The 27,246-nt window shown below is 37.2% G+C and overlaps 1 protein-coding gene across 50 annotated transcripts in view; it reads right to left on the reverse strand.

The window, feature by feature from the left end:
• Positions 1-27,246, reverse strand: part of TRIP12 (thyroid hormone receptor interactor 12) — an 80,070-nt gene that overhangs the window by 2,137 nt on the left and 50,687 nt on the right. For 22 of the 50 annotated variants that reach the window (XM_086844916.1, XM_086844917.1, XM_086844927.1 and 19 more), the window contains 33 exons: positions 26,337-26,485; positions 25,992-26,027; positions 25,813-25,908; positions 25,295-25,387; positions 25,000-25,161; positions 23,357-23,425; positions 23,079-23,244; positions 22,274-22,391; positions 21,977-22,133; positions 21,528-21,681; positions 20,767-20,995; positions 19,940-20,058; positions 19,117-19,324; positions 17,963-18,063; positions 17,672-17,846; positions 17,160-17,301; positions 16,129-16,320; positions 15,323-15,474; positions 13,347-13,504; positions 12,835-12,908; positions 12,521-12,720; positions 11,602-11,729; positions 11,164-11,315; positions 10,529-10,671; positions 9,084-9,240; positions 8,015-8,113; positions 7,403-7,517; positions 6,962-7,116; positions 6,265-6,429; positions 4,903-5,067; positions 1,455-1,568; positions 600-694; positions 297-400 (listed from right to left, as the gene is read on the reverse strand). In XM_086844916.1, coding sequence (XP_086701042.1) covers positions 297-400; positions 600-694; positions 1,455-1,568; positions 4,903-5,067; positions 6,265-6,429; positions 6,962-7,116; positions 7,403-7,517; positions 8,015-8,113; positions 9,084-9,240; positions 10,529-10,671; positions 11,164-11,315; positions 11,602-11,729; positions 12,521-12,720; positions 12,835-12,908; positions 13,347-13,504; positions 15,323-15,474; positions 16,129-16,320; positions 17,160-17,301; positions 17,672-17,846; positions 17,963-18,063; positions 19,117-19,324; positions 19,940-20,058; positions 20,767-20,995; positions 21,528-21,681; positions 21,977-22,133; positions 22,274-22,391; positions 23,079-23,244; positions 23,357-23,425; positions 25,000-25,161; positions 25,295-25,387; positions 25,813-25,908; positions 25,992-26,027; positions 26,337-26,485 — 4,542 coding nt within the window. Of the gene's footprint in view, positions 1-296; positions 401-599; positions 695-1,454; positions 1,569-4,902; positions 5,068-6,264; positions 6,430-6,961; positions 7,117-7,402; positions 7,518-8,014; positions 8,114-9,083; positions 9,241-10,528; positions 10,672-11,163; positions 11,316-11,601; positions 11,730-12,520; positions 12,721-12,834; positions 12,909-13,346; positions 13,520-15,322; positions 15,475-16,128; positions 16,321-17,159; positions 17,302-17,671; positions 17,847-17,962; positions 18,064-19,116; positions 19,325-19,939; positions 20,059-20,766; positions 20,996-21,527; positions 21,682-21,976; positions 22,134-22,273; positions 22,392-23,078; positions 23,245-23,356; positions 23,426-24,999; positions 25,162-25,294; positions 25,388-25,812; positions 25,909-25,991; positions 26,028-26,336; positions 26,486-27,246 lie in introns of all 50 variants that reach the window. The other 28 variants (XM_086844911.1, XM_086844922.1, XM_086844931.1 and 25 more) reach the window with 3 other exon arrangements.

The raw sequence follows: 27,246 nt of genomic DNA on the forward strand, positions 1-27,246 counted from the left end.
CAGTTTTATTTAAATTTTGAACTCTCTTTTGCCCTCTGACATTTTCTGGCAATAATTTAAACCTGGAGAGTCAACTGTAGGAGGTATCATGAGATACATCACAACACAAAGGTTATGAGAATTACACGTGAAGTCTGCCCAGCCACTTCTGAAATCAGAAATGGGAAACTAGTACAAATCTCTTAAATACGTAAGTTAAGGAATTTCTTCCTATACTGAAGTAATCATCTTATTCAGAAATACATCAATAATAACAGTGATTTCATGCTCAACAATATGCAATGACAAAAACCTACCTCCCACAGGCAGTCTGGGGCTGCCTGTCACAAACTGAAGAAACAGTCTTTGCTGCTCACTATCAAAACTACTGAGAATTTCGAAGAGATACTTCACTGCTCGACTGAGGAGGGAAAAGAACCAAGAGAATATTATTTTGTTTATAGGTAAAATAATTGCATCATATTCAGCACAGTAAGAACATTTTCAAATAAATGTAATACAGTTCTTTTAGCTTGAATAACAATGTATATTAAGATTATTTCAAGAAAACATTTTTTACTGCTTTGGTTTTTTGTTTAACAAGAACACCATGCTATTACCTGTCATGTGTATAACCGTGATCAGGCCTGCAACATTCCATTAAAGTCTTTGCATCCCAAGTGTCTGTCTTGCTCCCACACAAGAGCTGCTCCAACTATAAAATTAAGTAACAAGAAGTAAATGTTCCCCTCTGCCTTTAAAAGCACCAGAAAGACAGGAGTAGCACAAGCTAACACACTGTTCTAAAGTTTGCTTTAATGTTTGTTCTTGAAGTCAAAGATCTGAGTTTATAAAGGTAAACAAACCCCTCAAAATACAGTCTTTAAACAGACTCCCTCAATGAAGAATAAAACATTCTCTTTTTTAGTCCAGAGAACCATAATTATGATTCAATTCAGTCCACTTAGTGTTGAGCATTTTACAAGGAAACTGATGTGGTGGTGAGAAAAAAGAAAAAACAACTATCCTTATTCTTTACCCCTTCATCTGAATCTCTTCTTACTGTCTGAAGTTTTGCTGAAGAGCTGACTACTTGTTTTATTGTTTTAATAGAAGACCCAGGTACTGTCCACATCTATCTACAGCTATTCAGAGGTAGTGCAATACAAGGAATTAAGAGTACCCACACTCCATAGAGAAATGAAGTACAGTAGATAAATTAAAGCACTACTCAAAAAAAGCTGAATACACACAATTAAAGAAAATGGAGCTGTTCATAATAGAAATGTTAAATAAGTTACTACTGAACAGAGAAAAGTTTAAGAGTTAAGTGTGAAATTTCAGGGACACTCACTTTTACTGACCTGCATCAGAAATGCAATGTCATATCTATCACAAATGCCCTGCACCTAGGTCAAGACTGCCCATAAATGCAGATAAAGGTTATAAAAATAGCAGCAAAACAGTTCACCAACCTCCTCAGGATAGAAGTACTGAAGATGACTAAGGGGAAACACTGATTCAAATCCATCTCTGAAGGAGTCAAACTGTCTGGCAACACCTTCATTTAGTGCCCAGAATATAACCAACTGCAGGGAAAGAAAAAAAAAACAGAAAGTAATTTGAACAAAGGAAGCATGCAGTGATCACTACTGTACAAAAGAGTACAACTGCAGAAGCCAAGCTCCAGCAGCCCAGCCATATGCTCACTGGAATTACCACAGGGTGCACACTAATTCATGGAGCTGCTCTATAGCACTGCCTCATTCTGCCTTAATTCATAGTTTAGATTATCCATAACATGAACATTTTGCAGAATTTAAACAACTTACTTTCCTTTTTTTTTACAAAAAACAAACTGAATTCAAAATAGCTGGTTAAACTGAACTTGCTTAACAGAACAATTTAAAGTAAATCTGAATATCTGACATTTTTAGAAGCCTTACCTAGGGTGCTCTCTCTCTATACCACTTAAAATGCAGCACCTGAAGCAGAAATCCATAGGGCATCATTGGCAGTATTACCTTAATTTCCCCCATGGAAATAACATTAGAACAGGGACCCACATAAGTTTAAAAAAAGTAACTCTAAACTCTTTGATGTATTAAGTAGCTTAATATTATAAGAATACATAGGAACAAAGAAGTAACTTAATTTCAAGTTACTGGAATACTGTTAAGAATCATAATACAAAAGACAGTAAGACACGAATCTAGGCTTTTTGAGGGTAATTCTTCTATTTTGGTTTTGTATCTATAGTTACCTCCTCAACATTAAATTAACTTCCAAAGTGGACAGCACATACTGAAACTACAATCAGTTTGATGGGAGAAAGGGCAAATGTCACAAATGAGACCGGAGTTCTTTTAAATAGATCTCCTGCAGCCAGTATTTCTCCACTAAACTGAGGTATTTTACATGGCATAGGTTCTTTTGTCAGTCAGTGCTATTGATGATAATACTTGCTTTGGATATCTTTAACACCAGCAGGAAACAAGGGATTGTTATAAAAGATGTGTTGTCAACACAGAACTGCTAGTTTAAAATGTGTTAAAAGCTCTGGCCTGTGGTGCTGATTAAAGTCATCTATGGATGCATCTGAACAGGATTAAAAAGTTCATAGGTCTTGATGGAATACTAAAGCAAGTATGTAACCTTTTTCCAACAACTGAAGAGTTACTGCTTCCAGAAATCTCTCAAGATACAAAAGCTCATTAGGATCTGTTGCTAAGCTTTCCAATAGAAGAGTCAAGCATTGAACTTCATGTGAGCTACACTGCACTACTTGCACAAACCAGTTTTAATGCTGAAGAGGAAGGTAGTGAGCACCAGCAGCACACAAAACTCCTCTACAACACAGAAGAGTCTATGGCTACTCTAACAGCAGAGTTGCTTACCTACAATTATGATTACTTTTCCTGATCAAGAGCACGTGCATAATTAAGCTGCACTGTATTCTTGTGGATTCAAAGAGAAGATCAAATTGCTAGATAAAAAGCTACACTACTGTAACTTTTTGTTCACAAATTTAGAACTAGCAAGGCGGCCTCTTTATAATACAGGGGAAAAGATGAAAAAAGAAAAAGACAAAAAAGATAGAGAATAAAGTCTTTCACTATACTGGTAACTGAAGCAGTTTTACTTTCTGATAAAGGCAGCTCCTGTGGGAACTGTCCTTGGGGGGAAAACAAGGAAGTAGAGGGAAGAGTGACATGATGGCAGGAGAGGCATAAAAAGCAACAGTAGGCTATTCCAGCTTTATAAACAACTTTTCATGTTAATTCTCACACAAGATTTTAATGAAAATGACATGTTCAAGAGCAGGGCAGCTGACCCACAGGGGTACAGGCCATCTGATCAATTAAATATATTGTTTCTAAAATGCAATTCATCATACTTGTGATGGAGAGCACACTAATTTTCCCTCTGAAATCCTTTCTATTTCCTTCACATCAAGTCTATAAAGCTATAAAGACAAAGACAGGAAAAACTGCACAGAGATCCTCTAAGAAAATAGTTCCTGAAGTTTTTAGAAGGAGGAGAGCAAGTTTTCTGTTGTCATCTTTTCCTTTGAAATGCCAGAAGCCTGCAGCAGGACAACTACAGGACAGCTGAACCATCTGTAAGCCTCTCTCAGTGTATCAGATATCTGATACAAGTTACTTAGGGAAGAAAAAGAAAGACTGCAAAGTATGGAAATCAGACTGGAATACCTGAATGCAACATTACTCAGTAAACAGAGACTGCAAATTCTGTTTCTAATAAACTGTAGAAGTTTGTATTGCTCCTCTGTTAGGTCTGCAAAGAGTTTTAAATCCAAATATATTTAATTCTGTAAGTGATTATTGACTAGCAGAATTTACTTTTAACAAACACATGAGAAGTGGCCAGGTAACAGTTTGGAACTATAAAGTGAATAGAAAATAGTCAATATTCACTTATAAGGATTACAGAACAGCTTTGCAAGATTTCTCAGCTGATAGGTAGGAATTTACATGACCGTTATTGAATTGTTTCTACAAAAACATCAGATGTGTTTCTGATCAGTGCTTCAAAACTTAACAGTCCTCTCAGTGAAACTGGCAGTACCCTAACTGTCATGAAATTTAGTAACTGGAATACAGTGATCCTCCCCCCCATCCCACTCACAACTTCATGTGACAATACTGCATTCTTGCTGTCCCTATTCATCTCTTTTCCAGGCTGTGTTTAACCAATTACCTTTCACTTGCTTAGACAGAAACAGCTTCCTACCTTTGTTCAGCAGTATCAACTTTCTGTTTTCTTATGTCACTTTTGACATAGCAATGAATCAATACACAGGTGTACTGTCAATTTATTCTGGCAATGTTTTGTTATCATTTATTTATTCTTTTTAGGATTTGGGGTTCTTTCACACGTGTTTGGGGTTCTTTGGTTGACTGGTCTGGTTTTCCTTGGGTTTTTGTTGGATTGGTTTTGGCTTTTTGGACAAAAAAATATAATGCTTTAATTTTGACTCAACTTCTGATGTTTTCTTATGTATGAGCCAAAAAAAATTACACTACTACTACAGCGGTTCAAAGGCCACTGGATAGCAGATGTTAGATCACTATTGCTAAATAATTTGCTAAATCACTATTCCTAAAAAATTCATTATCATAACCACTTATAATGAATCCACTTACAATACTTTTTCTCCAAAAAGCCAAACTTCTGATGACTTCATTAGATATAAACCAGACGTTTTGGACTACACAGTTTTCAAGTCAGGTGCAATTAGATTCTAACAGTTTTACTGTAGTAATAAACTAGTACAGAAGAGAAGTCATAATTAGAAAAATTATTGTTGTGCCTAGCTCATGAGAATGAAATATATATGGAAACAAACTACCTGGGAGCAAGAAGAAAGAGAATTTTAGTCATAGATTTGCTTTTACATACTCTGAGATACTCCTCTAAATTGTGGATAGTGACCGGTGTATCTTTTCCCCCTTTTTTCAGCTCTATATTAGGAAACCCAGGAAGTGTGAAGTCCAGCCCTAGATCTTCCACTGAGCAGCCATTCATAGTCAGAGCCTCCAATGCATACTGTAGACTTTCTTTGGTCTAAAAAATTGGAAGTGAAAACCAATGAGAACAATTAATTCAAATAAACTTACCCAAAAGTTGCGACTCCTAAAACAGCTTTGACTTATCAAACATTTCTGTAAGAGTATGACCATTAAAACTGTTAGAGCTCTCCTTGTTTTCCTTCTGGAGTTGTCATGTGTAACAGTAAACCAAGAGAAACCAGATAAACAAGCTTAATGGATAAACTGGAAAGATCACAGGAGAGCACCTTTTTCTAGCAGTTTTGGAATTATGTAATATGCCAAAAGACACACTATCTAGAAAATACTACTGCAAGAAAAGGAAATGTGAAATATGCTACAGCTCTGAGGCTGTTTTTTCCTTAGAACAGTTAATGGCATTCATATTTGGCATGCATACTGACATTTTTCAGCTTTCATCCACCAGGTTTCAGGTTTTTCAAATTCTTGGGAAGTTAAATGCCATGACCAAGGAGAGAGAGTGACAATGAGGTAAAGAGGAACAAAGACCCACAAGCTTGCAATACTTTCCCCACACAAAGCAGATGTATTAGGAGTATAAATTAGGTTATTACTTCCTGCCATCTATTAACACTGGATGCAGAAAAAGCATGTATGCCAAACGCCTTTTATCACTAGTGCCACAGTGAACTGTGGTATTTTCAGCTAAGAGTAGAGATCCTTGAAAAATTAATGTATGTCTGAAAGAACCTGTATGTTCATGCATGATGACAGTTCACCTCAGTTCTGCATACAGCTCGTCAATGAAAACAAAACCAAAAACCAACCCTACATAAAAGGCATTTCTATGAAAACCTGACATTTTGAATAAACCAACTAGTAAAAAAGCAAAACTTTTGACTGTTCAAGAAGCAAGGATAGATTTTTTCCTCTGATATTTCAGTTGGTTAGTCTTTTTTAAGTGAACCAAAAGAAGTTGGGCAAACATCTGGCAGTTTTAGACATTTCTAGACTGTGTTTCATCACACAGAAGAATCCCACAGTGAGTTTCTCGTGCTAGACTTTACAAAAAGACAGTTTTGTAATTATTAGCCTCTGATCTAATAACATTAAAACTACTTTGTGTGAGAACAAAGTAATTATCACTATCACAATCAGTTTCAAGCTCCACAATACGTTCTGAATTACTGCTATTTCATAAAATCCAAACATGCAAAGATGTACTCCTCCATTTTTAGGGTCACTTTCCCACCTGAGTTTTATCCTGTTCAAGTCTTTTCTTTTGTCTTACAATGTCTTCAAGGTGATATATTGATTTGGCTACAACTGGATCAATACTGAACAAGTCATGCGATGTCAAGGAAGTTTCTTGTCGTAGCATCCACTTATAAAAAGGAAGTCCAAGAGGAAGGTCCACCTGGAAACCAAAGCACTGAACTGGTTAGTATTGAACTGTCTTCCAAGAGCGTATCTTTTACTACTTCACCTCTTGACCACATTTACAGTACTATGTCATAGTTCTGAAACACACAAAAACACCATGTCCTAGTGTTTTTGCCTCAGAAATTTACAGTCAAGAAAACCCAAGTGACTGCCTAGTGCATATATATTAAAGCAATCAGCAACTGGAGTTACAATGAGCCCAAAACATTCTTGAAAGAATTTCAATCTTCTTGAAAGAAGATTGGAAAGTGATTGCAACACATAGCAGATAATGGCTTTTCCTTTCTACTCTATGGTCTCAAAAAAGCCATTGTAAAGATTTTCAATGTGTATTGCCCTTTTCTTCCACAAAAGTTCAGCTGCATGCTCCCTGCCCTGCCTCAGACTGCCCTTACTTCTAGAGCTGAAAGTAATACCATTTAACTCTTAGTGCTTTTATCCCCCAACAGTCAGAACTAGTATTTTTATGTGACCCCTTCAGAACAGATTTTCTATTTTGTTCTCACCAGTCTGAAGTCCATGATTGCCTTGGCCATTAGTTTTCCCAGAAAGCGGAACTTCATTTTAACTTTTGCAATGTGAGCTGGCTTGGCTGTTCTACCAAAAGGAAGTGCAAAAAGGCCTTGAAGGTTATGAATGTACTTTGTACCTTCCTGGCTTCCTGTTGAGGAAGAAAGAAGGAAAAAAGAGAGTTCAGTATTTACTCTGCTAGTTTCTTTCAAGATGCAAGTGGCATTCAGATAACCTTAACCTAAGCTTCTTATAAAAAAAAACAAAACAAGCAAACAAACACACACAAAAACCAGCACAAAACCCACAAAGATCCACACACTATCATCAGGCACATTATCTGACCACAAACTGAGGTGCTCTTTACATAACTGAAGTCAACTTAGAATCAATCCAATATTAATCAATACTTATAGATTACGTAGTAGAGCAATTACCTTTTGGATTGGCTAAAGTCACTTCTTCTCCCCTCCAAAGGCCTAAGTCTGCTCTCTGTAGTTCCTGAGATACAAGTGCATAGAACTCTAGTGTAGGGCCTAGGCCTGTGCCAACCTTCAGAGGACAGAGGGTGAGGGGAGAGAAGGGGGAATGAGATAAGTCCATTAGGTCAGTTTGAATATAAAATCTTTACTTAGTCTGAGAAATATTATATATTATTTGCTATAAAAAAGACTGCATGGCAAAAAGCACCTAGGGAACCTAACCACAGGAACATTTACAACATGACAGGGGCAGCCCAGAAAGACTACATAATAGAGGAAGTAACAGTGAAGTATTAACTACCAAATGATCATATTATAGAGGAAACACACACAGCTGTTTGCTTAAGAGTTAGGAAAAAAAATGAGTTCTGCTGATTTAGATAAGAAAGAGCTTCTCCCAGCAACTAAAAATTACAACCAAGCTGATGTGGGATAATTAAAGGATGAAATTCTTTAGCACCAGCAATGTGAAAGACAAACTGTCTGAACAAGGCATTTTAGGAAAGCTGCAGTTATTTTGTATTAATCTTCAGTAAAAAGGGGTTAGACAGTGTTGATATTACTTACTTCATTCTCATACTGGATTTCCAACATGGCTCTTGAACTGCCTAGATCCTGCATCACAGATTCTGCCTGTTTCAACAGCTCATCTCTGTTCACAGTGCGCTACACATTAGAGAAGTTTTATGTAGTGAAATTATGGCTTTAAGATCCAGCTCCCAAGGCAGTTACAACAGATAAAAATCAGTTATGCATATTTTTCCACCCCTTGCCAATAGTTCTACAGTTCAGTTCAACAATTTGTATGTTTATGCTTTGATTTAGTAATTCTTGCTTCTATATGAAGACTGTTTAGAATGTATGTGTTCAATATAAAATGAAAAATCAAAGCCCTATATTTACATCAGTAAAACTAATAGGTGCTATTCTTGCCAACAATATGCCAATAGGACTATGATATAGCATGTGATATTGTGTACCTCAAACTATACATAGAGAAGAAAACAGAGCAAAGATGCTGAAACCGAAACAAAAACCCCAGTATTACAAGGATTCCTACATGTGGGCAAATATATTCCTTTCTAACTTGATTCTTGTGTCTCCAGCTGTTTTTCCCCACAGGTATTCAAGATTATATAGCATATACAGCAGATCTTATTTTAAGATAATGTATCTCCAGATTCAAGGCAGACATTGAAGACTCCCTCAAATTTAACACAGTCACAGCTTAGTTTTATTATACTGTGACAGGTGATTCACCTTCCCCAAATAGTATTTTTGGACTATTTTGTTTATTAAGGGTCTTAATCCCGTTACTTGAATTCTTCTGAGAATCAAGCAAAAAAGAGGTCTACAAGCCAGTATGTGGAAATATGACTAATGCTGCCTAAAACTCTGTGCTCACTGTTGGAGTTCAGTTTCAGGAATTACATCAGGGTGCCCCTCCTGCCCTCATGTGGCCAGCACAGAGAAAACACTGCACCTTCTGCTGGGGGACTGCAAGAACAAAACCCACCTCCCCTTCCTCACCATATCACCAAAACATCAAGGTCGAGAAGTAAGCCTTGCTCACAATTAAAGACAATACAAAAAAATAAACAGATCCTTCATTCCATTTTGAACAAGACATACTTACTTTTTTCCTGTCCAGCCGTGGTGCCACTCTGCTATCCTGAGAATCTGACTGATTGATTTCTGGATTAGTATCCAGTAGCCTTTGCATGGCTCGATCACGGTCAAAGGCCGTTACATAAAACAGCATTTGGCGGGTATCAAATGGAAAGAAAAATGGGCTGTGAAGAGCATTGGATTAGTCAGCTGTGTTCCAAGCAGCATTTAGTTTAAAACACAATAGAAATATAATATGTCTGAAACTAGTGCTTTATTACACTCTGTGGTGAAAGCAGCCTCCAAAGGAAGCCCTCCAGAATGCACTTTAGTTTTAGCTACAATACTTAGGAGCATGTGTTTTGAGAAATGAAGTACATGAAAGAGACAAAAAAATCCAGAAACTTTTGACCCTTCTTGAAAAGTAACTCCAAATACTTGAATGCCTTAGCTCTGCAAAGTTTACATCAGAAACTAAAATTCTTTGTTCACTACTTTTCTACAATTAATAAATCCAACAGACCAAAGATGTAAGCTCTAGTTCCCATATTTGGCAGCAGAAAGACATGAGAACCTGCCTAGAGCAGCACCACTATTCTACCTTCTACCATTTGCAAAAACTACTTCAAATAGTCTGTGAAAGACTAAGAGAGAAACTTCTTGTTTTAATCACTTCCACTATTCTCAAAGTCATGTGCATGTTAACAGTGTGGTACTCTACTGGCATTAAGGGAAAAGGCAGTTTTGTTGAATAAATAACACTACAGATGTTTAAGAATATACATTCGTGCTCATCGTCTTATCTGGAACGTTTATGAAGCAAGTTAGAGATCTTATTTTTAACATGAAAGGCCAAAGAATTTCTTTGAGTATGTATTTCCAGAGTCATCACCAATATTGCTGCAATTAACATACTTGAAAAACCCAAGAATGTCAACTCTGATTTCTTGTTTTTTCAAATGCAAGAGCTTTATGGCTCGTACTCTGTATCATGTATACGTATGATATACATATATATATACATATATATACATAGTACTACAAAGTACTATGTATACAACTTCATAAAAACTGTTCAGGTTCTTTTATCAGTATCATTTATAAACATATCTTCCTTTGTATCATACTGAATGTGCCAAGACAAATACAGTGAGATAGTAAGAATGCTATTAAGCAGTTTAACTGGAGAAAAAACATCACCCAAATAATCAAAATTTCAGTGGAAAACCTTCAGATTTGTTCAGCAATTCCTGTAAGAAGTGGTCCAAACTCTGCATAGTCTACCCCTCAGAACATGATTTCAGCCACCCAATGTAGGTGTAAACATCCATCCAAGTGTCACTATGTAACTCAGCAAGACTACCGTGACTACGTTTTCCACTCAAGAGTCCTGTAAGGACCACACACTGTGCTGCCTAGCCAAGATCCCTACTGAACTGGAATTAGAGACACTACACAGCAGATCACTCATACCATGTTTTTCCAAGTTCTGTCAGCCAAGTTGGGATGTTTCCTGTCATAATGACCAAAGGATCCTGAAGCTGCCTGTTTGCTTTTGCTGTCAGTTTACTGTTGATAAACTCCGAGGTTGGAATTATCTCCTTGCAGACTGCATTCTGTGTTAAATAAAAGCAACGTATTTCTAGTTAGAGAAATTCTGGAAGAAATAGCAAGTCTTTGTTAAAAATGATTTTTAATGCTTCTAATTTGCTTATCATGGAAAGTAAAAAAAAAACCTTCATTGCTGTTTTGTTCATCCAGAGTCTCTGACATGAAAGAAGGACTGAGTAGATGTTTACTACTAATTTCCTTTTCAGGAATAAGGTTGGTCTTTGAACTTAAGGAAGGACAAAGCATGGATACTGTGTTCAACACAGTAAAAAGAAAATATGACTGACCATAAGAATTTACAGCCTTCATCTTCTCAGAAGTCAGAGAAGTATGTAGGGGAAGTTGGCAGTATTTGCATTATTCCATCTTCTTGAGGGGCAGTGGACAAGGGGAAAAGGTTATTTAAAATGTTACAGACAGTTCTGCCCTGAACCAAGTATCAAATTATGATTTATTATTATTATTATTTATTATGATTTATAAACTGCTCTACTCACATCATACAAGTAATACCAGTATCGACTGATGGCATGTAAAACTCTCAAAAGAAGAATAACATCTAATGAGGGGTCTTCAAATGTTATATTTTCAGGTGGAGTAGATATGAGGTAAATTTCCAGAGGATTTAACACCGAAGGGCATACACCATCTAGCAGGAAAAAACAGTATGTTAGCAAAACAATTCAATTAGAAGTTTTCCCAAGGTTTAACTATTAGGAGCCTAGGCAGTATTAGTCATAGCATTCACTTAAATACAACAGTTCAGTTAAACAACTCAGTAAATATTTATTTTTAGTTTTAATATACAGCTGAAAATATATGCTTACTATTTTTATAGTATGCCAGCTTTAAAAGAAACACTATAATGGCAGTAAACATTGCAAAAGTTCTGAAAGGACTGAGAGGAAATCTAACAGATAAGGCACCACACTCACCATGCCACAACTCATCATGTTTTTTAGAATTTCTAGGGGAGGTTTTTGTGGGAGCAGTTTGTGCTCTTCCTCTTTTACCCCCAACACAGTCCTTATTACCATCTTCATCCTCCCGCACAGGCTTGTACCTAAAAAGTAAACAGAAGTTAAAAATATGCTTTGAAATGCTAACTTAGAGACAACCAAAAGCACTTTTAAAGGTGTTCGTTTTCAGATTTCCAGAACTTTACTTGAATGACAGTTAAAAGCAGAAATACAAGAACACTGCACTGGGCTATGATCCAGCTTCTGAAATGAAGTACTTCACTGGGGAGAAAAAACATGGATGCTTCAGCTCCATGAAGGGAAAGGAGAGAAGGTATATAAACAAAACCCCAAAGTGACTGAGGTTAGAGTTAGGGTTAGGTTAGGTTCTGGCATTTTTTAGTTGTTGTTTTGTGGGGTTTTATTTGTTTGCTTTTTTCTTCAGTACATTTAAATACTAAAAAGAATGAGACAGCTGAACATTAAGATGTTCAGCAGTCATGCATCAATGTTTCTTGCAGAGTATGGCTGAAGAACACATTCACTTTCACAGCAATTAACTAGGAAAATTACTGTGAAGTTGACCATTAGTTGTATACTGCACATTCTCTACTGTTTGTGGCCAGTTACCTAACACTAAGAATTGTTTCTCCCCATCTGGCAGCTGTCATTTAAAATTCCTCATTTCTTGTTCATCAGCTTAACTCAGAACTAGAAAAAATGTCAGTAGCTAGCAATGAATTCTTACGAAGTTTTAAATATCTCAAGCACATCAGGAAATTCAAAGCTCCACAGTTTTCAAAGAGATAAAAAGACAGCTATATTCAAAATTTCTTGATATATATGCATTTAGTCAACTGGAGAAGTTATTCCTGGATTTCTCTAAGCAACTTACCAAATGGTGTGCGTTTTTGTCCAAATCCCAGCTCTTCCCAGTGGGTTGCTTTCATCATCTGTAGACTCCCTCTCTTCCTCAGCCTGTAAACTGTACTGCCTGACTGCTTGGTACACAGTCATATTGTATGGCAGCAAGTGATCTCCAATGTAGAACTGCAATCTATGTCTCACATTCCCTGAATTTAAGAACTGAGCAGCCTGAACAAAAAAAAAAACAAACCAATAACCATACAAGTTAGGAAACTTGTTGCATAGCTTTTCTTTAAGGCCCACCCCACACTGCACCCTCCCTGTCTGAGAGCAAAAGCTTACCAAAGATTCATCTATTTCTTCATCTGACCCATCATCATCACTATCTTCATCATCTTCTCTAACTCTTCCATAACCTGAGGCAAGAGAGAAGAAAGATGTCTTCATTTGCCTTTTTTCATTAAAGGTAACAATGCTTTGGTACTCTGTTATAACTCCTAAAACTTTAAATCGGTTCCAAAACGTATCAGTTAAAAACAGTAAGATTCAGAACTGCTAGAACAAATTTCAGTATCAACACTTGGCATCAAAAATGCCAAGCTACAGCCAGTGTGACAGTAAAGCAGTAATACTTCTGTTAGTATTTTGACTGAAATGTTTACCACAGAAAACAGTTTGTCCCAGAAAAGGAAGATTCTCTACAGCTTTAATCTCCTCCCTGGCGAGCAAGGTATCTTCATAGGTACCATCCATTTGTCTTCAGCATAATCCTCACAGGTTTTTACAGACTCTACATTGACAGCAGCAACTATTCCAAAAAGGAAAACACAAGTGACTGTATAATATATAAATACCTCTAACTACAAGGTATCTTTCAATGGCTTGTACCAAAGCCAGAGGATCAATCTTCACAGGTCCACCTTTCCACTGTTTCACATTAGCACAGTCTGGATGTCTTTGCAGTTGGCATTTTAATTGATGTGTATTGAAGAATTTTAAAGCTTGGGATCCTCTGTTAAGAGAAAAACTCAAAATAATTTGTGAAAAAAGTTGCTACACAAAGAATCTAATAACCATAATTGTATTAAAAATGCAATAAAATAGGCTTATATATGCATTTATGATTTTACTTGTTCAGAGTATTATTTGTCAGACTATCTCTCTAAAAATAAGCTACTATAGTTTGGATAAATAGATTGTAAGTTGTCTTCTATAAGAACAACAGAATCCAAGTTGAACAAAATCTGGAAGCAACATGAAACAGAGAAAGCTCAGCCTAAGGTCTGATTACAATATGGCCTATACTGACCATCTTTGAAATCTGAACTAGCTCAGTGGTCAGCTCATAACACAGGAGATTTAGAGCTGTATTTATGAGCAGTGCAACGAGGATCAGAAATGGGCATGGAAAACACATGTGTTCATTTCAACAGATTTTTTTTCAGTAAAGACCTGAAGAGAAAACCTGAATGCTCCTCTGTTTCTTTTCTTGCCAAGAATAGTTTATATATACATTCCACCACACCAAACTATCAATACTCAAGCTAGCTGGTTTTATACAACAAGCCTCTTATCTTGGGCTGCTTGTATTTCCAGGTGCTAGTAAAAGACTACCAAAACTTAATGCCTCAAAATCCTCATTGACATAATCCACAGTAAAACTTGCAGTCAAACAATGCTACAGCTTTCTGGCTTCCCGTATTTCATCTTCTAGCAAAAAGAACAGCAGGACTTTGCTTCTATGATTAGCAGCTTTTTAACTTTGGTAGTTATCCCACTTTTTAAAAAAATAATACAGGTAAGGAAGCATTCTGAGATTACAGAGCAAATACTATTTGTAAAAGCCAGTACACAGACACTATTTTCTTCTAATAAGAAATCTGTGTAATGCATTAATTCCCACTGATCCTAAGTTTCACAATAAACAAGTACTGAATTTTAATGTTAGATTAATGCTATTGTGTGAGGCTCCAATTCAAATTACATGGATGTTGTGTCACCATTAATGAAAAAAAAAAAAAACCCCTCCACACTACCTTAACTACCTGAGATACAGAAGACCTTTGGCATTTCTAATTTTAAAAAACAATTTTCAAAAATTCATTTTCAGTGCTCCTCTTCTCATGCTAAGCTTTTAACCAGTACCAAAAAATATTTTCAAAACTTATATGCAACTGTATTGAAACAGATTCACTATTAAATCATAAATAAAAACTTGCGTTGATTTACTGAAGTATAGAAAAGAAATTGTAGAAACAGGTCTTTAGTCACTCAGATTTGTTACTTATAACACAACTACCAAGCAGGATGGCAAATTTATTCTGTACCTTAAGACTCAGGGCAGGTCTACAGCATTTTAAACTCTATTGACAGCCAAGCCTTATCACTTAATGCACTATCATCCTACAGAACAGAACCTATATGAATAATGAGGTTGAGTACATTGATGTTTTTTAGCAGAGTAATTAAATTAGTGTCCAAGTAATAAATAGATTGTTTCTTTGCAGTGTTTACAGTGTTACATGGGGACAAGGAAGACATTTGGATTTTTAAAGGGTAAATTTAGAGATTACATTTAAACTACCCCAGATTTAAGTGAGACAAGTTTCAAGATGATAAGCAAACATTTACTAAAATATTCCATCTTCCTCTGACCAAAAAAAAATAAAAATAAAGGGTTATTGCTACTGTCTTTAACAGAGTCAGAAGTTTCCATTACCTCCTCTTGTAATTGTACTTCTACTTGTACTTGTCCTTTTAGTGTTCTTTGAAACAAGTTTTAGAAAACAAAAGCTTCCAACAAAACTGTTACCTGAGCATTAATCCTTACCTGCTCCCTGTTCCATTTCCACTAGGGAAGTCATGCACTTTAACAGGAAACTGTTCCATCTGACTGAGGCAGTTGTTCATTTTATGGACTAATGCCAACAAAGGTGCATTTTCTAATGGCTCTAATCTTCCAAGGGGCTCTTCTCCAGGAAGCTGAAATATAGTCCAGTCTTTTGTTATCTGCTTGAATTACACCATCCTAAACAATTTATATCCCAAATTAAGAATCCCCACTCTCACTGAAAGTAGTAGCAGTATTAGGATGAGTAAATGACATAAGTTTATGAAAGACCTCTTTCAAAGAATGTACTTTTCTCTCCTGGTTTCAACTGAATAGCCCAAAAAGCTTTTAAGCATTCACCCTTAACCATGAGCAACAAGCTTTTTGGAATTTTGAGTTATCTGCTTTCCTCTCTTCCACTTCAAATTTCTTCCTTTAAAAACAGAACACCAGTTTCTTGCAGTATTTAGTCCTAAGTGATAATATTACTATCCAAACTTTTTCCTTCCATATCAACTCGAAAGACAGAAGTTCTTCAAAACTCAGACAACTGGCCATTCTGGAATTTTTTCCACTGCTGTGTGGAACTTTCTGTAATTACAGGGTACTCAAAAATGTTCATGACCTATAAAGACACTGAACAATGTGAAAGTCGCAGTGTTATACAACTTAAGACATAAACAAAACATTCTTTCTGTATTCCACCTTTAAGGTAAGGTCTACATAGAACCTCTCAGATGTTTTTTGAGAAAGAAAATTTGAGAGGAAGACAACTAATGCCAAAAAAAATAAACAAGAAAACTTACTGGAGAAGAAAAAAATACATGAAGAAATCTTTTCAATCTGATATCCCTGCTAACAGCATCTTTTTCACTTTTAGATGTCAAATAGAGCAGCAGTTGTTTAACAAACCCACTATGCTGGATTTCAAATGAGGAGACGTCAGATTCCGAGACAATGCTACGGATTTCTACAAGGCACTCTGTTCCACCATCCACCTGAAAAATATGAAGAGAGTGTTTCACTACCCAGGTATTAAGGGCTTAAGAAATGCTAGATTTCCTTCTACTGCATGGAACAGCTCTAAAGGGAGAGGAAAAAAGCAAAGTCTGGAATGTGTAGTAACTCAATAGATGCAGCAACACAGGGCAAATAATCTGATAAGCATGTTTCTGTTCAAGGGGAGACATTACAGGCAACAGCTACAATTTCTCTACTTTCACAAAAAATACAGGTCGCATGCCTGTCATATGCAAGGTAAAGATGCGCTCCAAGTACGGATGCTTTCTGTCTAATGAAAAAAACCAAACAAAACCCCAACAACTCAGATTGGTATGTTTTACATGACATCTGTGTGGGAGAGAGGAGGAGGGAAAGTTTCATATTTTAACAATTGCTCAGATCAAAGCACAGAGCACAGCTCAGCTCTTGTGCTGGTTTAGAAGTTACATGTTTGGATCACCTGTCAAGGACCACAACTGTCTGAAAAGCAAGGCTGAAATTCTTGACATGCTACTGCATTTTCCCCAATCTGTATATCTTCTACCATTTTAACAAAATGCTGCTTCCCTCTCCTCCTCCCCCCAGTCTCAAAGTTCTTCCTACAAATGGTATTGTTCTTTAAGAATAAAGTCAATACCTGACACTTAACTGTAGAGCTTTCAAATTTGAAATAAAGAGCTATGCAAATGATACATTGCCAGGACTGGTCCTTTATCCTAAGTGGTGTATGTGTCAGAGCTTACACACTCATTCTAAAAAATGACTCCAAGTCATAATGACTCATAAGCCAAGGCAAAAAATTACTCCCCCCAACTGTAAGTTTGCCACTTCTAACCTGGAGGTTGAGTTGTTCAGTTGCAGTGCAAAGTCTCTGTAATACATTTAGTGCAGGATTGCTTCCATCCATGTTTTCAGAACTAAAGTAATGTTCTACAAATTTATGGGCTTGCTCCTTAATCCAGCCCTTAATTTTTTCTCTGTAAAGAAGCACACAGAAGGCATTTAGCCACACTTAGCATTTGCATACATTAATATTACAAGTAAATACAGCCTGAGTATAATTCTGTCCATGTTAAACAGCAGTCATAGAAAACCCTTTACTTTTATTCCAACAGAGTCAAGTACTTTTCTCTACAGATCACTTCTTGCATTGTTTTTCTCAGTTCTCCCATTTTCCCCTACCATGCAACTTTTAAACTATTCCAATGTTATTTTCGCTACCTTAATTTCTTGATTCTTTTTCCGGATATTTTTTGGTTAAGCTCCAACTTCTTTGTAGCTGCTACTTAATCCCCTGATCATAGTGAACATCATGTTACAAATATTTTGATTTTTTTGGGTGCATACCTGTTATTGGAAATGGTATCCTTGGAAGCAGCCCTTGCAAGACCACTTACTCCTGCTGTTCGTGCTGGTTCAATATTATTACTGTTGGACTGTGTGCTTAATCTTCCCCATGTTTTAGGATTTAAACTTGCCAAGAAAGAAGATTTAGGAGACTGAGTAGTTGTAGGGCTTTTAGCTGGAGGGAATAAAAAGACAAAATTTAAAATCAACAGGTATATTACTAGCTCTTTCTGCAGTTTATAAGCTTACTTTAAAAGGAGGTAAAAGTATCATACTTTAAGAATTATTTACCTTGATTGTCTACTTTGTCATCATCTCTTGGAGGGGAGTATTTTGGTCTCCTTGGCCCTCGTTTTGGCAGTCTTTTTCTCTTTAGAACATCACTCAGTCGTCTGTCCAAATTTAAAAATGAAGTTACTTATTTCCACCCAGGAATATATATATGTATATATTCATGCACACATGCCTCTCTCAGTTTAAGATGCATCTGCCAGCTGCTTCCTTGAAAATTCAAGAAGAGGTTCAAGAATTCAACAGAATTCAAGAACATCCCATAACAAGGATATTCCCTGCTCTAGGAGCAGGGGGGCCTCAACTCTATAATTGACAGGACAAACTCTGTCAAGAAAGGAAGGGATTTGCTGGCTGTCATCTTTCATTATGAGCAGCCAAGTATAGCCAGAAGTGACACTAAACAGAGGTTTCTCATTTTCATGCTTTAATTTGTGTAACCATTTGTTCATCCATTTATTTGAACAGACTTAAAATGAAAAAAAAAATCTCTACTGAATAAGCTCCAACCAACACTGGATATTTGACATGCCTTCCCTTATAAAAGCCCAGTAAACACTTCTTCACCAATTTGTGGCATTTTTACTCATCAATCACTACATTTGACAAGTTCACATCTTTCAGTTCTTGTTTAAAGTGACAAATATTTGACCTTTAAAATAACAGCAAACTAGTAATTTATTCCTACACTGTATTTTAATTCTACAAGTGTTCAAAGCGATTGCCTTCCAACAAAACTTAATTTATTATAATTTATTTTTCCTCCAGTCTCCAGCAGAAAGGAACCATGTCCCATAGCTCTGAAAGAATCACTGTCCTTAACAGTTAGATGAGACTACAAGCTGTTGCTCTTGACATTCTCCCAAAACAGAAAATGATTTAATATAATTATGACCTAACTACCTGGTAACTGCTTTTTTTCCTCTTTTAAACATTTAATATAGAATTAATCTGAACTACCCACTGAAAAATTCAACACCACTCCAATTTAGTTTTTTAGAGGAAAATACCACAGCAAAATGCAGATGATCATGTGGACAGCCCATGCCACTCAAGACTTTTTTTTTAAAAAGATAAAAAAAACCCCAAAACCCCCACAACAAGAAAGCACCAAAGCCAGAATGAACAGATTATTTTTCAGGAAGTGCACTTACCCCTGTGGGCTCAGATCCAAGGAATCCTCCCGGCTGTGCTGTAAACTGGGAGAGCCCAAATCTGCAGCTGCGTTGCTGGCAGCAGTGGCTGTCCCAGTACTTATGGTCGTAGTGGTTCCCAGCGTTCCTGATCCATTAGTGCATACTTTTGGGGGGCTTGTCAGCAAAGCCTCAGACTCTGCCAAGTTCTTCACTTGGTGCATCACCCCTTTGAGACAGAATAGATCTTTGTTTGGTGGGTTAGTTTGGGGTACAGGGAGAGGAGGGGGCGGTAGAGACGTGGTGGCAGGAACAAGGGCATTTGAAAAGGTAGAACTGAGTGTTATTTGAAACTCTACTTTGACTATGGCAGGCAGCGTTTGCTCACCCCACCCATCAATACTAAGCTTTAAAAACAGTTAAATATTTTCTTTAAAAAGTTAACCTACACAGCTTAAAAAAGTTAAAAAATTAGAGCAGTATGAACAGTAGCTAAAGAAACCCCAAGCACAAAGACTAGTACGAAGACTTCCTGCTAAAGATCCATCGGTTTTCTCCAGTAAGACTTCCCATCTAATTTCAGTGAGCCATCTTCAGGCTAAGTGAGTTCATTAGTATCCAATAAGCCTGTACAAACTTGCTTCAGATTCTGAAAACACAAGCTCATCTCCTACAGAGTCTGGGTCAGCTCCTCCCTAGTAATACAAGGGGAGCTTGCACAGATCCGCCTTTATTATTCAAGAACGATGGTCAATTTTTACAGCTTGGGGACAGTGGACACACATTTTTAAAATACTACATAAAGAGGTGAAGAGAAAAAAAAAAAACACAAACCACGATTTACCTTCTCTTCTGAAGTAAACACTAAAAATGTCAGGTAACTTTTGCATTAAAATCTCTGCCATCTGCAGGGCTCCAACTACTATCTTAAGGTCTTGACTCGACAGCATGGAGGCAATATGACTAAAACAGACAATTTATTAGAATTAGCTTTGTGGGTTTTTGGTTGGGGTTTTCTTTTTAAATCAAGTCAGTTCATCTTGTATACACAGCACTGGAGACTGAAAGCAAACAAATTGCATAGTGCTTTTATAAAAGCTATCAATAAAAGCACTGAAATAGTTCTCTTCCTACCTATATCCCTTTTACTATGTTTTAACATGGCAAACAGTAGAGAGACTTTTATAAACATGGTGTTCTGGAACTTGGTACTGTCTTTGAAAAACTATTCGGTTTCTTTTCCAGTTGCATCCTCAGATCCCCAGCTTTATGTGTAACACGTAGGAGAGGTTTCATGAATAAAACTTACCAGTTGAACGCTATTAGTATCTATTATCGTTCACAATGCATTACCTCAAAAGTTATCTTGCCCTCAGAGAATATCATAGGCAATTTTTAGAAATCAAAAAACCAATAAAGGGTAATATTAGACACTCCCAGTGCACACAGCCAGAGGCCACCTAAGTTTCTAGTAAGAATGTCTAGCATTCGCAACTACTGCAAAATCTGTAATGCAAAAAAATTCCTGCAGAGCAGGCAGCCTCAGCTTTTGGAAAATTAAGTCTTTAAAAGTATAATTTTTCCCTGAAAAAGATGATTCAAAGAAAGTAATCACCAAGTTAGAGCTGTAAGCTCAAAATTAATTTCATTTGCAGCAGTTAATGAACCCACCTTGAAACAGCATGGTTTTTCAGCACATCCTTCAGAAGTTCAGCATCAGCAAAATAAATTATCCTAAGAATTGCTCTAAGGCACTTGTGTCTAACAGCAGGTCCAGCTGAAGAACTATATACTTCATAAAGAACACCAAACAGTGTTTTGATAAAGGATTTTGCCAGTTCTGGGTCCTCTTTCATTAATTGTGCTCGAGCATCATCCTTCTTCAATTCCGAATGTCCACCTGTGAGACAAAGTGCGCAACAAATCACTGGACAGATCTTTTCATCTCTGCTCTAATGATTACTTTCTTTTATTAAAACTGATTTAATTCAGCTCTCAAATTGAAAAGATAAAATTCAAGAACCAGAAGTAAAAGTCATTAAGTAGGTACAAAACCTCCTCTTTTCTAAGAATTTGATCTTTTTTCTTCAGTTTTCTTACATATTTCTGTATAATAGTAAGAAGCCCTCACAGAGTCTTTGTTAAATAAAAGAGCAGCATAAAAACAACTGGTTCAGAAATCCCAAGCCAGGAACACTCCCAGATCCCTCCCAATTCAATACATTTTCAGGTCCCAGGAGGAGTTTGCACGTTAAAAAGCGCATATGTCAACACTACAAGTTTTGTTATGAAGCTTTCTTCATTCATATAAATCAGAATAGTTTGATGCTCCACAGAAGCCATAAGAAAACCATTTAGCAGTAAACTGCTGCACAACCTAGCATAAATTAGCCACAACTAGAAAGCCCAGGTGTTTCCTGAGCTGTACTTACTAGTATTTGTATTGGCTAAAGGGTTTGGTTTTCGCTGAATGGCACGAGCTGTTCCAGTATCCTCATTTATTTGCTGCATAGAGTTAAAATCAATAGTATAGACACGCCCAAGTGTAGACAGACTTATCTCATCCTCACCAACCTGATGAGCTGCCTAAAATCAAGGAAGAGTTTAAAGTTAAGAAATCCCTAACAAACAGAAAACTGTATGAAAGGTGAGGAGAGGGGTAACATAGTGACAGAAATACAATAAGGATAGCAATTAATTGATTTGGTATGGCTGAACACCAAAATAGTGCAATATTACAGCAGGATGTTTGAGGAAACTTGCATTTCTTACTCAAAAAGATCAAGAGTGATTTTTTTAAAGACAGAGAAAGCACTCAATTCCCTATACAACCGCACGCAGATTTGAAAAGCATCACCACACAAATGTGTGGAATTACTACCTCTATTATTCGACTATCAATCCTGTTATAGGGATGCCAGAGACCCCTGTCATCTCGCCATTGCCATATTGCACCATCTGTGTTTTGTGCATTTCCTTTCTTTAGCATAGTATCAACAGCAAAGATTCCCTCTTTTGGCAGGCAAGGCATCAGTTCACTGTAAAGAACATTAAAACAGTATTTTACTAGAAGCATACAATCAAGTCCGTCTAAGCTGAAAACTGTTTGCCTTATTTTAGTGAAGTTAAGGATTTTAACATACCAACGATGCCCAAAACCTAGGACTGCAAGACTTACCAGATAAGAGAAGTAAGTTCATAAAGTTCTTGAGGACTTCGTGGGACAAGGTCAATTTGTTCTTGACAACTCCCATTTGAGGCTCCACAAAGGAGGAAGTGAAGTGTTTCTGCAATATCTATAAAATTATTATTCATGAGACTTCCTGTATCAGATATGGATTCTATTTTCTGTTGGACACTACACAGAAGAGATAGTTACTGCCCAAGGCAAACAGAGTGGACTATAGGACAAAAGTCTTTCTCCAAACACTAAGAAATGTGTTTGTTCTCAGGTCTCGGGTTTGTGATTTTTCCTTTAAGGGACAACTAGAGGAGAAACACTACTCAATACACAAGACAGAAGAAAACAGGGGAAGACACAGGGCAGTTGAATTGGTCAGTCAAAATCTGTGAGATGGAACGAAGAAAACAAGTGACAACTAAGACAGCTCTAGAGCAGTTACTTTGGTTAATGCTTTCCCCTTGAAGCAGTACTTAAAGTGCATGGTTCCCCCACATGTTAAAAACTAAGAAAATAATTATTCAGCTTGTGTTGGAAAGAATAGCTTGTACAGCCAATACATACTCAAAATTAAGTGAGCACTGCAATGACAACAGCTAGAACTAGGAAAAAGGATAAAAACCCCTCTGGATAAAAGCTTTTAACAAGTTTAATTTAACTTTTTATCCCAGGTGAAACACAGTAAGAGAGAGAAAAAATAAAAGTACAGAGTATTTAAATGATCAAGTGCACAAGAGGTCTGTACTGACTGTAGGCATTAAGATGAACAGGCACCCTAGAACATGGAAGAGTAAGAACTCACTTTGCTTCATAAGCTGGACTGCAAGTGTGGGGCAGTTGGAGCACATCAGGGAGAACATGCGCACCACCATGATGAACATTCCTGAGCTCAGGATAGGAGGTGTCACGACCAAAAGCTGCTGGATATTTGTTAACAAGTCCTTGGAAGCAACCTGCTGCAGCAAGTTCTTCAGGAGGGAACAATAAAATGGGAAACATTAGTCCCTGAAAGGTGAGCCCTCAAGAGAAACAGGCTGGGTGGAGCAGAAAGCAGAAATGTACCCCCATCCACACTCTTACCTCTTCATGCTGGAAGTTGTCCACTAGCCGTGCAAAACACAGACAAGTGCTTTCAACAGACTTTTTGTCCTGTTATAAAAAAAGTTTTGTTTAAATTGAAATATTTTAACTTGCATTACAACATCCTGTCATTTTGAGGCATTTACAGAATTTCTCCAAAACGGCTAGTCTAATCACATTTTACAGAACATTACAGCTCTGGGTTTTTGACAGTCTACAGTGACCTCCTGATACAGCTGTGCTTCCTACATATTCCCTGGGAAACAGCCCCCCACTTGCAAAACAAATACCTTTAGGGACCTTTAGAGATGAATAAATTGATCTCTAATATTCTTTTTGGATTCTGCAAGGAGGAAAAAATAGGGAAAAGAGCCAGAAAGCCGAAGTAACAAGCAGGAGTGAAGTTTACTGTTCTATAGACTACATGAAATGTGATTTTGATATTATGCAGCATAGACAACACAGCAAATCTAAAGACATAAGACTGCCCTCAAGATAGTTCTAGTTAAAAGTTCAATTAAGTGCTAAAAAAAAATTTGCCTGAACATAATGAAACACTAACTATAAGGGTGGCTGAGCGCTGATAAAGGTTAGCCTGAGAGACTAAGTCTCCATCCTTAGAGACTTAAAAACAGGAAAAAAAAAAGTCATCTGGACATGCTCCTGGGCAATCTGCTCCAGCTCACCTTGCAGGGGAACTGGGACTACATAACAGAGACCTCTTCCAACCTCAACTATTCTGTTAAGAGCTAACTCAAGATTCTTTTCCAGAAAATTTCCACTTCAACATTTCTTGAAATCTTACTTTGGTGGGTTGTAGCTTCTCTTCAGAGATCAGTATCAATACTTGTCCCTACTACTGGTGAGAATGGTGCTTCCTGTTTCTAGGGTACAATCTAAAGCTGTCATTTGGCTTCTTAGAAGTTGCCTCAAAGATTCAAGTAGTCTTTCAGCAAGATGATGTAGGCAAAATTAAGAATAGCACAAGAATACACAAAACCATTACCTGGAAGCTTCCAATTACTGAATTTGTTAACAACCAAAATATTTCTCCTCTTTCATCTATTTAACAGGGATCTGCCAACCAAGCAGATCACCAAAAATCTCTTCTGGTGCACCAGTCATTTTAAGTGCTCATTTATGAACACAGCAGCACTGCAGGATATGTAGCCCTTAAGATCCCCTTGGTTTCAGATTCATCACTTCCAACTATTGTACTAAAGCAGGCACTTTTTAGAAATGCCATAAACTCCCTCTCAAAAAGTTAAAGCACAAGAATTGAAACTGAGGGTGTTATGAATTTAGAGTGGGCAAGAACCTTGCAACCCATCTTTTAAGAAAAAATAAAACCAGTAATAGTACTGGACTTGCTCTCACTGATGTCCTTGTTCTTACAAGGACTACAAAACCATGCTTTGAGCTGAAGTACCTTATTTGTCTTATTTTATAAAATGTCACATTTACAGAACCACAACAGGTCCATATGTACATTGGTATATCACAACCTGGCCATACAGAAACTTGAAGTAAATTAACACCTTGCAAAGGCAAGTAACACACAGCAAAGAACCAGGTGTCTAGAGACTGCTATGAACTGCTTTCAGATCAGAATCAGAATGTTCCGTTTTTTAACAACTTCTTACCTGATGGGTTAACCTTTGTGTTAGCAGTGGCAAAGAGTCTGCCACAAAGTGAAACTCATCAGGCGTTATACTCTGGCAGCAGTTGGCAGCGATAGCTAGTGCATTCCTTTGTGCATTTATACTGAAGAATTCCAGATACAGCAAACAGTCTGCCAACCCACCCTATAACAGAACAAACAAACATTTTCACTCTCAGTACTGCCAAAGTCACAGAAAGTTGTTTTCTTATTTCATCTTCACAGAAGATTACCAAGATGTAGAGCTAGCAAAACTGCCTTTTTTTGGTTTTACTTACTGCCTGCAAAATGGCTTTACTGTGCCTGCGTGACAACATCTCCAGGGCTGTAAGCGCCTGCTCTGCCACATCAATGCACTGGATAACTTGCAGCTGCAAGAAAACAAAAAAGCTTGTATATCAATTTCTAAACCAATGTGCAAAAATAATCATCTTGAGTAACACTTGGACATACAGCCTCTACTAAGACACATATGCTAATGAAGGCAGCTTTGACCAAGCCTGCCAGTTTAAGGCTACCTCAGCCATGGAGCTACTCCAAGAGGCAACAGCTCATTTAATTACACATTTTGTATGCTTGCAGCACCAATCCAACAAAAAGTTCTCAGTGAAGAAGAGAGCACTTTTCAGTAAGGGTGGGAGCAAAGATTAAGCCTGGCTTTAGAAGCTTCTCACGCATTTTGTATTATCGTGTAAACCATGAAAAGAAGCCACCATCTTAATGGCATTTCCGAAAGTTAAAACAAAAGATAAAATCCCCTCATGCTGTTTTTATCCTTGTTTTAACTTCATTTTACCTTTTCCAAGAAGACAGGAATTGCATCTACCACTACAGCAGACGATCTGGGAAGTGCTTCCATCATGTATGTTAAGGCCCGACACGCATGATTCATCTATTAAATATACAGATATTTGATTTTAAGTTCAGAAACATTTTTACATTTCAAAAGCTTCTTAAATATTACAAACAACTTACAATGTCAAAGTTGTGCTCCATCTGCAGCAGTGTTATCTGTTTAAAAAAAAAGCATTGTTTGTTTAGAAAAATATATCTAGATATCATCATTAAAAGGGTACGAATCACTATGGTAGCTTTTGACTCAGGATTTTGAATGTTCACAAAAATTCCAAAAGAACCACTGCCTATTCTTGAGCTACTAAAAAATTAGTAAGACTACCAAAACTTAGCAAAACATCCTCTCAAAGTCAAATGATACACATACACACACCTAGAATAATAATGAATAAATGATGATTATTTAAGCAAGACATTCAGTGAAATATTATATCCTCCAATAGAAATCTGAGATTAGATCTTTACCAAAGCTGGTACAACACTCTTGACTGGAAATCCTCCTAATGTTTCTTCATTTCCCATAACCAACAGCTGGCACATCTCAATCACTGCCTGTAATTGCTGACTTTCATCAGTGGCTTGGAGACCTTGTAAAAGCTGTTGAGCTTTAGAACCTAGATATCCAGAAAAAAATTTAGGAAAAAAGGTATTAGAAAGTGTTCAAGGAACTGTTATGCTATACTTCTGCCAGAGTGGAAGACCAGAGATAGTTTGTTTTCCTCTGTATTTGTAGTTTCATTTCCTTTCCCTGTCATAAAAAGGGGGAATAGGGAAGGGAGACAAAATCTCACTCTTGGCTGCCTTTCCAGTGCAGACTGGTCAGCACAGGGAGTCCGCCACACTGCTCAGCACAGCCATCTTGCCAACCTACAGCAGATGCCAGAACCCAAACCATCCCACCTTTGTGCAGCAAAGGACTTTGCAACACCCCCCAGATAATACAGCACATGGAGCACCCATGAGACCCCATCCTCTTCTTGGCATGCAGTCTAACAGGCTGCCTCTGGCTCTCCTGGGAAGCCAGACTTGGACTGGAAGGTGCACATCTCATCCAGCTGCATAGCGCAGACCTGGTGCAACAAGTCTAAGGACCCACATTCTCACTGACACAATGTCTGAAGGAAAATCATTCTGTCCAAAACCTAAGATACTTTTGAAACTAAAACCAATGTAACTTAGAACTGACATCTACTAATTGTTTTAAAGCTAGCTTAAGCATTTGTTTAAAGCTAGCAAAAAACCCAAGAGGGTTGGAGAGGTCTTTTGTTAAGCAGCCCATCATGCAAAAGAAAAAGATAAGGAAGGGGTGAAAAGGCAGGAACCCTCCCTTCCCCACCTAGAAGGGAACATTAAGATGCCCCAAAAAAGAAAAGCA

This window comes from Cyanistes caeruleus, chromosome 10, assembly GCF_971803275.1.
Source record: "Cyanistes caeruleus chromosome 10, bCyaCae1.hap1.1, whole genome shotgun sequence".
NCBI lineage: Eukaryota > Metazoa > Chordata > Aves > Passeriformes > Paridae > Cyanistes > Cyanistes caeruleus.